The 12591-nt window shown below is 40.7% G+C and overlaps 1 protein-coding gene across 10 annotated transcripts in view; it reads right to left on the reverse strand.

Annotated features, from left to right (window-relative positions):
• Nucleotides 1–12591, reverse strand: part of FHOD3 (formin homology 2 domain containing 3) — a 611695-nt gene that overhangs the window by 549266 nt on the left and 49838 nt on the right. For all 10 annotated transcript variants that reach the window (XM_075125568.1, XM_075125567.1, XM_075125566.1 and 7 more), the window contains exon 2: nt 4048–4154. In XM_075125568.1, coding sequence (XP_074981669.1) covers nt 4048–4154 — 107 coding nt within the window. The remainder of the gene's footprint in view (nt 1–4047; nt 4155–12591) is intronic.

The following is a 12591-nucleotide window of genomic DNA, read 5'->3' on the forward strand; positions in this document are numbered from 1 at the left end:
TAACTAATTCTTTTTTGAACCCAGTTATACTTTTGACCTTCACAACATTCCATGGAAATGAGTTCCACAGGTTTACTGCATGTTGTGTGAAGTAGTCTGTCCTTATGTTTGTTTTAAACCTGCTGCCTACTAATTTCATCAGGTGACCCCTTATGTGAAGGGGTAAATAACACTTCTCTATCCACTTTCTTCATACCATTCATGATTTTATAGACCACTCTCACATTCCCCCTTAGACATCTCTTTTCTAAAGTGAACAGTCCAGTCTTTCAATCTCTCCTCATATGGAAGTTGTTCTATACCCCTAATCATTCTTATTTCTCTTCCCTATATATTTTCCAATCATAATATATCTTTTTTTGAGATGAGGTGACCAGAACTGCCTGCAGCATTCAAGTTGTGAGCATACTATATAGATATAGATATATATAGATATATATAGATATACTGGCATTATGATATTTTCTGTATTATCTACACCTTTCCGAATGATTCTTAACATTGTCAGCTTTTTTGACTGCTGCTGCAGAGCAAATGTGGATGTTTCAGGAAACTATCCACATTGACTAAAAGATCTCTCTCTTGAGTCTTATAGTCTTCCCAACTGACTTACACATAACAGGTGATATTACCTGAAACTCCCTTGGATGGGCTTGGTACAGATCAGTCAAATTCTGCTTTCATTTATATAGGTATAGATCTGGAGTAATATCTCTGAAGCCAGTGGAGTTACTCCAGGTATACACCTATCTACGAAAGGGAAAAGGCCAGCCATTAGTGTAAATAGTTTCAGAAATATTTTGTTTCTGACATCTTATTTTGCTACAAATGATAATAATGAAACACTCAGCAGAACACAACCCTCAGCTGGTGTAAATCAGTACACTCCCCTGAAACCAGCTGTGGATCTAGCCCATTACATTATGACCTAATAACCTAGTTATTTGTTTTCACATCTCACCACTATGCAAAATATTCACACAAAATGTTGTTCTGAAATGTTAATGATAATAGTTTGAACTTATATAGCACCTTCTATCTACAGATGTGAACATGCTTCACAAACATTAATTAATTTAGGCTCAATGCCCTTTGGCGGTAGACAAGTATTATTATTCCCATTTTCCAAGTAAGGAAAAGAGCAATACCAACAGGAATACCTACAACAGTTGGGCAGTACAAGGCACAGTAGACCAGGATGTTAAGTAGATGTTTTGCAATGCCTCGCAATTGATAGCAGGTTCTGTTATGTAATAGGAGGTGCTGTAAAAAACCTAATTTTCTAAATCAAAAAGACATAGCAGGCATGTGTCATAAAGGGACATAGTTTGTTCTGAATCTTTTCCCACTACAGCCACTTCTGAAGAGTTTAGTGGATTGATTTACTTTGTCCAAAGCAGGTGGAAAGAAAAATGGGGGTGTAAAGTTGTTGTTCAATCCTGAATGACAAAACTGTCATGAATGCCACTGGCGGGCCTCATACTCATCAAACTGCTTATTTGTGCTATCACCAAATACCAGCTGAAATGGAGTTAGGTCAGTAAAAGTACAATGGAGAAGCTAACACAAGGGAAAGAATGCCTGGGAAAAACTGACCTCACAACTCACACAGGAAGAAAACTCCAGTAAAGCCCTAGATAATCTTATATTTTCCTAAAACATGTGTTTCTTCTTTTATGCAATGTAAGTACAACCCTCTTGTTACACACATGATATCTTGGGGTAAAGCAAAATGCAGTGAAGAAAGAAATCTCTACAATTTTGAGTGCAACAGCAAATAAACTCTCTTATATCTCAGTCACATAGATAACCAAGTGCAGTTTCTAATATTCAATGTTTCTCACTGAGAAATATTTATCATTTATAACGTTCTCACATTTTTATGCAAACAGTGCCAAGAAAATTGTTTAAAAAGATAACATTAATTTGAAATTAGAATTATAATTGAAATTAATGACAGGTTTCAGAGTAGCAGCCATGTTAGTCTGTATTCGCAAAAAGAAAAGGAGTACTTGTGGCACCTTAGAGACTAACAAATTTATTTAAACATAAGCTTATGCTCAAATAAATTTGTTAATTGAAATTAAATGTTTATTAGTCATTTATACAGAGGCTGACAAGCCAGTGACTTTTATCACCCAGAAGTTCACTAATCATTTTACTATGGAATGGATAGGTAGAATATTCCAATTTGTGGGACACACAATAGAGAAAAAAAGAGCCATCTTTCTCAAAATAACAAGGAGCAGCAATAAAGTTCAAAGCAAAGCCTATCTGAACACAGCTTGCTTAAAAAAAAATTACATAAACTGAGTTCATTTCCTTCTAGTAATAGGACACCATCTTTACCTGCCAAATAACTATCCTATCTTTTTCGTACATAGCAGTTTTTGCGTACATATGTAAAATCATTTATGGTTAAGGAGACCACCATTTATAGACAATGTCCTTTCTTAAGAAACCACCATAAAATATTCCCAAATGTACTGATTAAAATGCTGTTCCACATTTATTAGAAGGTCATATCCATTATGCAACTGATTTTTGTCATTCCTTTGGTTTCACCATACTGTAATCAACGAAGATGCAATTTAGATTGGTAAAAAAATATTAAAATACAGAAAGACCATATCCTTAATCCTCTGTATAACATTAAAAAATGGATAGGAAGAAAAATAAAAAAATGAATAAACTAATCAAAGAGCCAAATTTGTCATTGGCAACAAGACATAATCCAGTGGTTCTCAAACTTTTGTACTGGTGACACCTTTCGTAATAGCAAGCCTCTGAGTGTGACCCCCATTATAATTAAAAACACTTTTTTATATATTTAACACTATTATAAATGCTGGAGGCAAAGCGGGATTTGGGGTGGAGGCTGGCAGCTCGTGACCAATGTTCCCTCTAGTTTTTGACAGGCCGTGTGCGCAAAAGATTTCTTCTGTGCAAATTGTTGTGCTTCTGTGCAAATTTTTGTGTGCACGGTGTTTCGCCGTGTGCGCGGGGTGTAGGATCTGTGTGCGCGCGCACATGCACACAGCTTAGAGGGAACAGTGCTCGTGACTCCCCCTGTAACAACCTCACGACCCCCTGACTTAACCAACGTCAACCCTAATTTGTGCCCTTTTGGTACTGCCAATCTAGTGATATATGCGAAGCCTATACTCAAAATGTTAAGGGTCTAAACCTGCCCTTAATTACAAACATGCAAACCTAGTAAAGTACAAAAATGCAACGGGGGCGGAGGGGGAGAAATGGTTTTAAATTGTACGTTTTATAACTTGAATAAAAATAAAGATAACTGTCATAAGCAGTCACCTGAAGGTCCAGCAGAAATCAGGCAGACACCAAACTCTACTCATTTATTTACTTGTAAACGTATGTGATAATCAGTAAGTTTCTTTGTTCTCAGAATCAATTGTTATCAGAAATAGTCAGTTTATTAGGAGCTATATTATAATATTATACTCAATATGCTCCATTGAGCAGTGTTTTGTAAGAGAGAGACACTCTCTCTCTCTCAAAAATTTTCATAATGGGAATCTTCCCATTGACTTCAATGGGTTCTGGATCAGGCCTATAGTCATAAAAACCAGGTCATTGAAGTCTACATCTCAAATGCCATCATTTGGCAGAGAACTGGTAGCAGATATACAGTAACAGTCAGGGTATAGCGAGGTTCTTGGTGAGGTTACAGAGGAAGCACAAATACTGCTGAGTTCTACATAGTAGAACTAGGTACCAATCAGGGTAAGCTACAGAAATTATATAGAACTGTTTGAAAATAGATCCAGCCTAGAAGATTTCATACACTAAGCAGTCTTTGTTTGGAAAAAGACACAAAAGTGAAGAAAGAATAAAAAAAAAACCTTTTGCTTCTAGAAATGGAATTGAATGCAACTGCTTGTGAGTAAAGATATGAAGGTTATGCTTTTCTGCTTTCTTATTTGAGTCTCAAAGCACCAGTTTAAGTGCCCACATCTCCATCATTTCAACGTGTCCTGATAAATACGTCTTTCATTTAAATCTGATAAATATTTTACTTACCCAGCATCCTCCTGGAAACCTTCCAATTCATCCCTTTGCTCTGCTAAGGTGGATTCTAAATCCAGATAGGTACCATTATGGGACAGTTGCAGTGTACAGTCATCAAGCTGTAAGGAAAAAAATCAAAATAGTGTAATTATTTGTATTAATAAATTATAAAACACTGCCCTTCTTTTGGATATGCCAATTTTTTTGCCGCAGAAAAAGGGAAATCTTACAGCACATGTTCCTGTTGAAGCACCTGTTTTCCGCCATTTTCACTTTTCCACCAAGTCCTGAGGTCCACATTGCACTCACTATTCTTCTAGCAAAGGAGGACCAGACAGCATTCTCTTATTTGGAGACCAATACTAGTTCTTAATTTTCTAAAGGAGCCATTTGAGTTATTAAGCCCTCAAACTCCACCAAAGACTAAGCACACTCTTCCTTCAGTGCTCTCAGCCCTAGCTGGCATAGGCAGCCAAATGTTTGTTAGACACACACAGATAGATAGATAGATAGATAGATAGATAGATATAGACACACACACACACTTCAGCCCTCCAGTGAATTCGATATCATTGACTTAGGAAGAGATTCAAGGAAAGATATCTATTGCTCAGATTAAAAAATTATTTTAGGTTATTGCTTGGATCAGGAGGCAAAAGGTATATTTTGATTTATGCCAGAGTAACTGAAATCACAGTCTGTCTACAATCATTGTGCTACTACCAAATCTAGGATTTGGAAAATCTGTTCACTTCTGTTTAGATTTTTCTTTGGAAAAAAACAACAACATTGCTTTTACATGAGCTATTCACAGTTATCCCTCTAAATTCTTCTGGGAAGTAGACATTTAAATGGCATGGCACATACAGAAGGCTCAGTTTACTGGAAAGAAAAATGTAAACAAAGTTAACTCTTTGATTCTTAGGGATTAAAAAAAACCTACATTAAGTTCCATAACTAGGGCATGTATCTTTTTGACTAAGAAGGAATATCAATCTACACAAAACTGGAAATACAATCTTTAGAGAAAAAGAAATGAGGCTAAACACTACTCTGGGAAACTTTTTCCCAGTAGACCAGATTATCAACTGAAATGCTAATTTATTCACTGAAATGCCAAAAAGGAAACTACTAATTAGATAAATGTTCTGCTGTCACTATGGGGACTGGGAGATTTGCCCACAATCTCCAATTCTACTGCATAACTAGGAAAAAGGAACGGTGCTTTACTAACATCTGATTACTTTAGTCTATAAAAAGCATGACGAGAACAGGAAGTATCTGATGTGCTAGATACAGGAAAATGCTACATTCTGCCTATTTTCAATTTGTCACCACAGTTTCAATTGAATGTGGTATTATTCATTTTTGTCCTAAAGCTTTTTACAATGTATCTAATAACTGAAACTATGGTGATGGAGGGTATGCATAAAAGTAACTATTACTCCAGTACTTTAACTATGCTGCATTTCACCAAAAAGTTGGCTCCTTTTCAATGGGGAGGGGGAGGCAAGATGAGGCAAGAGGGGAGTAAAGTAATACCTACAGAAAGGACCAGGCACTCAGATACCATTGTGAGGAGCCACTATGAAATACTAAGACAGATCAATCACCTCATGCAGATTCACTCTTCCTCCCTTTAGACTCCCCTCCGCACGCACGCACAGGCCACACAGGGGACTGGAATCGCTGCAAATTCCCACTGTTGGAGATCCTGCTAATTACTCCATCAGAAGGAGAGGGGAATTACTTCCCCCATATCCGAAATGATATGGGATTATAGCCACAAAACACACAGCATTCCCAAGATTTGTGCATATTTCCAATGCTCTGCCATTTGCCAGGGTTGACTGTACAATGACCATACTCCTCTGCACAGCCTCCTCCTCACTCTCGGCACCAGCAGGTGGTTCACTGAGAGCACAGTAGAGACAGGCTCCCTGTTAGCAGTTCCTGTGCTTGGCCTACAACATCACAGAGCTCCAATTGTAGGGAAAGTCCTGCTCAGGCTCCCGCAGACCCAGGCTCAAACATGCCCAGTGAAGTTGGAATTTTTAGGGAATTTAGCTGAAAAGATCTATCAAGTCTCTACGAAGCATGTGTAGGAAGCTTTTGGAAAATTGCAGTTATCTTGACCAAATTTGGGAGGATTTTCACAGAGAGAGCAAAAGGCCACCCCACTGCCAAATTTCAAGTCCCTGTGCCAAAGCCCGGGAGTGCTAGAATTTCTCAAATAAAAGGTTATTAGACATTTTTAACATGGTCAAACAACGTATTTTTCCCTAGCCTCATTCTCAGAAACACCTGAATGGTGTTGGCTGAAATTTTTCAAAAAAATTTCAGCCAGAAGCAAACATCCAGAATGGAAAATTTCAGCCCAAATGGTTAAAGTCTGGCAAAGCTATAAGATTCTTGTAATGAGAAGCTGTGATGATTTTGGAAATCTATCTATACAATGTATTAATTCAGTGAACTCTCTGTATGCATCTTTATCAAGCTGCAAACTCCATTTTGAATGTGGAGTCTAGATGCATTCACTGTGAGCTTCAGTGTCATGTTAGACTGAAATTTCAAAACAGGACCGTTGACTTAAGTGCCCAACCAATGATATGCAATAGCACTAGACAAATACAGGCTCCCAACCAGAAGAACTGGTTTATCAGGAGAGAGGTCACCTGGCCACTAAGTCATGTGGTAGGACTCTATGGTCACCTGTTGAGGCTGACCAGTGAGTTAGATCCATCTACCAGAACAAAGACAGTTCTCCAAGGACTTCCAAGGGAAGGGTGAGCTGAAGAGGGGAAAATCCATATTTGATTTACAATTTTCATACAGATCTGTAGGTTTCTTGTGTGTTTAAGTAAAGAGCAACAGCGTTGCAGAACTCTGTGCAAAGTGTGGCTGTTCTATGCTACAACTACCATGTAGCCCTTGAGAGAGTTAAACTGTAACCCAAAAGGCTCACACCTTCAGTAGGATTCCGGAAGAGGGTATGTTTAAGCTACAGCAGGAGTCTGAAGTGTCATCACTATGCTTAGGGACTAGGCAGCTGAGCCACATGGTCACAACTCTCAGGGGTGGGGCCAGAAATGAGGAGTTCAGGGTGCAGGAGGGGGCTCTGGGCTGGGGCGGGAGAGTGGGGTGTGGGAGGAGGGACAAGGGCTCTGGCTAGGGGTATGGGCTCTGGGCTGGGGATGAGGAGTTTGGGGTGTAGGAGAGTGTTCTGGGCTGGGACTGAGGGGTTCGGAGGTCAGGAGTGGGATCAGGACTGGGGCAGAGGGTTGGGGTATGCGAAGGGGTGCAGACTCTGGCTGGGGGTGGGCTCTGGGGTGGAGCTGGGGATGAGGGGTTTGGGGTACAGGCTCCAGGCGGTGCTTACCTCAAGCAGCTCCCAGAAGCAGCGGCATGTACCCTCTCCGGTTCCTACTTGGAGGTATGGCCAGGCGACTCCGCACGCTGCCCCATCTGCAGGCACCTCGCCTGCAGCTCCCATTGGCCGCGGTTCCCAGCCAATGGGAGCTGCAGGGCGGCACACAAAGCGGAGCCCCCTGGCTGCCCTACACATAGGAGCCAGAGGGGAGCCATGCCGCTGCTTCCGGGAGCCATGTGGAGCAGCCCCCAACCCTGCTCCCCGGCTGAAGCAGGGCAAGCCCCAGATCCCACTCCCCAGTCGGAGCTCGAGGGCTGGCTTAAAACAGCTGGTGGGCCAGATCCGGCCCACGGGCCGTAGTTTGCCCACACCTGCTATAATACATACACTATAGATGTATAATATACTACCATATTTCTGATTTAAGGTCAGTTCATTTTCATCTATAAAACTGAGTTTTTACTGGATTCATGTTTTTCTGGCCTACATAAAAATTAAAGTTGTTTTGTGAACCCAACAAAACAAAGCTTTTTAAATGAGTTTTCTATTTTTCTGTGTGTCAATATATCAATTCCGAAAGTTGCCAGATGGACAGCCCTAGATACTGAAACCCTTTGTTTATCCACAGATCAGTGATCGCTCTGCCAATGGTCTCAATTCTAAACTGGAGCAGAGACTCCTGTCTAGTTAATCCATCAATTCTCCACAAAGACGGCCACAAGGTTAACATATAACAATGGTACTAGTCATGTTTTAAGGACCATGGATGGTGTTGATATTAGTGATGTGGATACCTGTGCATCAGAAAACAGAGAACAACTTGTCTCACTTTGCCCAGCAAGTCATCAAAGGGTAATGATTACTCATATGCAAAATAGATGCATCCATATTTCATCTATGCTGTTAATGAGACAATGATAACATAGTGTGATAGTTCCATGAATAGGATGTTAAGACTGTTAGAACCATGGATCTCATCAGCAGCAAAGAAAATAATTTATTCACAGATTCGACATAAGAAACCTTCACCTTCTGCTTTGGACTTAACTATCTTGAGTAATTCTGTATCGTCTGCAAATTTTGCCACCTCACTGTTTACCCCATTTTCCACATAATTTATGAATACATTGAACAGCACTGATCCCAGTACAGATCCCTCTCTCCATTCTGAAAACTGAACATTTATTCCTACCCTGGGTTTCCTCTCTTTTAACCAGTTACTGATCCATGAGAGAACCTTCCCTCTTATCTTATGTGAAAGGCAACGGAAAAATGTAGTCAAAGAGTTAAAAATTCAAAGCAAAAGGTATTTTAAAAAACACAATTCCTATTGTTTCTTAACCTAAACCTAGTCTGTCAAAGGGTAAGGACACCCTTGGCCCAAATGTAAACTGAAAGGAGCTATTTTCAGGATCAGGACCCAATTGCTCAGCTGCCACTCCTGCCCCTTGTGATGTCATCGCTTCACTAGTTCTCTGGTCATCACAGAAAGTCTTCCATGGTAAAGAACACCTAAAATTTGAATCTAAATCTCAAGCAGACAATGGGTGGGTGGAGGGGAGGGGAATGGAACTCTCATAGGTTCTTTAAATACTATAAGGAAATAAAAAACATGGGATGCCAATGTATTCTTTTTTATTTTGCTGGTCACCTTTAAAAATTAGTTTTGGTTAGATTCCTATTTCTTTGTGCCAAAATGATTTTTACTGTAAGGCTACCGAGCTCAATAGGACCCATCAGCATAGCTTTAACAGCAGCACAAAGGCAGTGAAGGTTTCTCAGTTGGTCAGTTCTAAAAAAAAAAAAAAAGCTATGCCCCATTTCTCCTCACAATGTAGCTCTTATTGCTAAGCAACGGAAAAAAGCTCCTAGTTTCCTTAAACTTTGCAGCTCTTTCTAAATGCAGCACTGAAAGGAACAAGGAGCAAGAGGGCAAAAAGAACAATAGGAAGGAAAGCAGGCTATTAGCCAGCTACCTGAAGACAATTAAATGCCCAGTGTCCCCTTTCGAAACTACAATGGAAACTTTTTCCGGCTTTGAATAAAACTAAATCTTAGTCTGCCATTTTTTTGCTTTTATTGTCTTTAGTTTCTTATTGTCCAAGAGCTAAAACCGAAAGATTGTTGGCAGGGAGGGGGGAAATGGGGCACTTGCCTCTAACACATTAGCCAGATGCTTTCAGACCGAATAATGTGAAGTCTGTAGACACTACAGCCCCTCCCCGTCCCTGAGTATGTGCGCGCGCACACTTCTTATTCAAAAAGCCTAAAGGGTCAATTAGGCAACATAAATGCAACACGCTTATTGCCATGCCAACTGAAACTTTGGAGAAGCTGTTTTCTTTTTCTCCAGAATGCTTAGCTTGGTTATAGAGCCTGTGTCTGAAGTGGACTTTCCTTGGTTGTTCTAAGTTGTCTGTCCCAGAGTACTGACAGTCAATTTGGCAAGAGCCAAGGGGCTATATACCAGGACTCACTCACTCTCCATTTTATTTTAAAAAGAGAAAACTGTCCCAAATTATTACAAATGTCTTTTTTTTTCTGTCACTTTCTTTCACTCAAAAAAACCTTGGGGCCATGGGACTGTATTTTTCAGCAAGCAACTTATCAAGTGATTTCCCCACATAGGTTTCTATAGTTATGTTTGCAAAATCCATGCACCTCTAATTATTGTCCTGCACACTCTGAAGTTGGCTACAAGCTGATAGCCGGCAGATGTACAGATCAGAGCAAACCATTTTCAGGGTTTCATCTTCCAATTAAATTAGTGATAGACAACTTCCAAAAGGTTCAGTTCAGATCAGTACTGAAGGTTCAGAACCCGAATTTATACTAGGCACAAGCCCACTGATGTTTATGGAGATACAACACAGGTGATTTGTTTCCTGAAGTTTACACAAATACTTGAACAACTTGACTCTACAAGACAGAACTGGAAATATCACAACAGGCTGTCATCAGATTTCTAATAGTTCGAGATCAGGGATTCCCAAACTTGGTTCTCAGCTTGTTCAGGGTAAGCCCCTGATGGGCCACAAGACACTTTGTTTACCTGAGAGTCCGGGAACGACGAACCGCGGACACTGGGAGCTGCGCACGGCCATACCTGCAGACGCTCAGGTAAACAAAGCCTCTCGCGGCCCACCAGAGGCCTACCCTGAAAAAGCCGCGAACCAAGTTTGGAAACCCTAGTCTAGATGGAACTGTCAGGACAACTTGTCCTGCTGCATTTTGCCATTTCCAGTCCCACACGTTACTGAGATGAACACGGATGCTGAATAAAAGGAAGGGGAGGACATTTAATTATTAAAGTTACCTGATAGTTTCAAACATTAGAAAATGTTTGGTTCATACTACTAGTTTTTGGCAAAGGTTCACACAATTCTTATCACAGCCAAACCTCTCCACTCATCCCTAATTTAAACTATTATTGGATGGCAATTGCTCGTGTTAATTTTGGCATGCTTTTTATCCATTTAAAGAGTGGTTTTCATAGTGGAGAAAAACTGTTGACTGTAACAGACAAAACTAAATTGCTTTGTTGCTCAGTCTTTCTTTTTAAACTTTTTAAGCCTTCTTGATTGTATATATTACAAGCCCGTCATGTTTGCACACTTCCACTGCTCAGTTTTTCACTATGCTCCTTTCTGGGTCAGTTGTTTCTACAGTGGAATAACAATCCTATTACTGGGCCCTGTGAAAGCCAAATCTGTCCTTGCCCGAGCCATCTCCTCCTCCACCTGCTTTACTAAACCCCCTCTTGCCAAAGATGGAAGACTGTCCCCAACAACTCAGATTTCATATCTACGTTATTTCAAATTGCAAAGAGGTCTTAGTGATTCACCATAGTGTGATTTATTAACAGAATTGTAATAGCCTCTCCAGACTTTAAGGTCAAACTGGTTATTATCAAAGGGTCAGAACAAAGACTATTTTATTCTGTATTCAGAAAGAACTGTTTTGATCAATAAACTTTCATTAACATTATTACAGTTCATCAGATGTATAGGTTTTCTGCAGCTGCATGTGACTCAGCCTTTAAAATGTGACAGATGATTTCTATTGTTATTGATTCTCAATGGGTAACCTAGATAGAAATAAAAAAGTGTACTACAGTAACTCCTCACTTAACATTGTAGTTATGTTCCTGAAAAATGCGACTTTAAGTGAAACTATGTTAAGCGAATCCAATTTCCCCATAAGAATTTATGTAAATAGCGGGGGTTAGGTTCCAGGGAAATTTTTTTTTTTGCCAGACAAAAGACTATACACACACACACACACACACACACACACGGAGTACAAATTTTAAACAAACAATTTAATACTGTACACAGCGATGATGATTGTGAAGTTTGGTTCAGGTGGTGGAGTCAGAGGGTGGATATTTCCCAGGGAATGCCTTACTGCTAAATGATGAACTAGCAATTGGCTGAGCTCTCAAGGGTTAACTCATTGTTGTTAATGTAGCCTCACACTCTACAAGGCAGCACGAATGGAGGGAGGGGAGACAGCATGGCAGACAGAGACAGAGACACACACCCTGTGTGTGTGAGAGAGAGAGATGCACATTTCCCCTTTAAGTACCCTGACACCACTCTTAAGTACACTGCCTTGTTAAGTTAATCAGCAAGCTGAGACCGCAGCAGCTGCTGCCAGAAAGCTCCCTCCGTCCTGAGCCCTGTTGTGTGTCCCCCCTGCTCTATGGAGATGGGGTAAGCGGGGTGCAGGAGCGGGGGGAAGGGGACACCCTAACATTAGCCCTCCCTTTCCTCCCCCCTAGCAAGCAGGAGGCTCTGGAGAGCAGCTCCAAAGCAGAGGGCAGGAGCAGCACATTGCAGTGGGGGGAGGGACAACTGAACTGCTGGCAATTGATAGCCTGCTGGGCGGCTGCCGCACAGGGAACTTAGGGGAGAGGGGAGCTGATGGGGGGCTGCCAGTCCACCCTAGTTCCAAGCCCCCACCAGCTAGCTGCAACGGGCTCCTCTTCCTGCAAGCAGTGGACAAAGCAGGTGGCTGCCAAAAGACGTTATAAGGAAGCATTGCGCAACTTTAAACGAGCATGTTCCTTAATTGATCAGCAACGTAACAACGAAACAACATTAACTGGAATGACTTTAAGTGAGGAGTTACTGTATTTTATGCCAAAGGTGAGTGCCAAAGATTCTGCATATTTCAACTCTTAC

The sequence above is a fragment of the Caretta caretta genome, chromosome 2 (genome assembly GCF_965140235.1).
Source record: "Caretta caretta isolate rCarCar2 chromosome 2, rCarCar1.hap1, whole genome shotgun sequence".
NCBI lineage: Eukaryota > Metazoa > Chordata > Testudines > Cheloniidae > Caretta > Caretta caretta.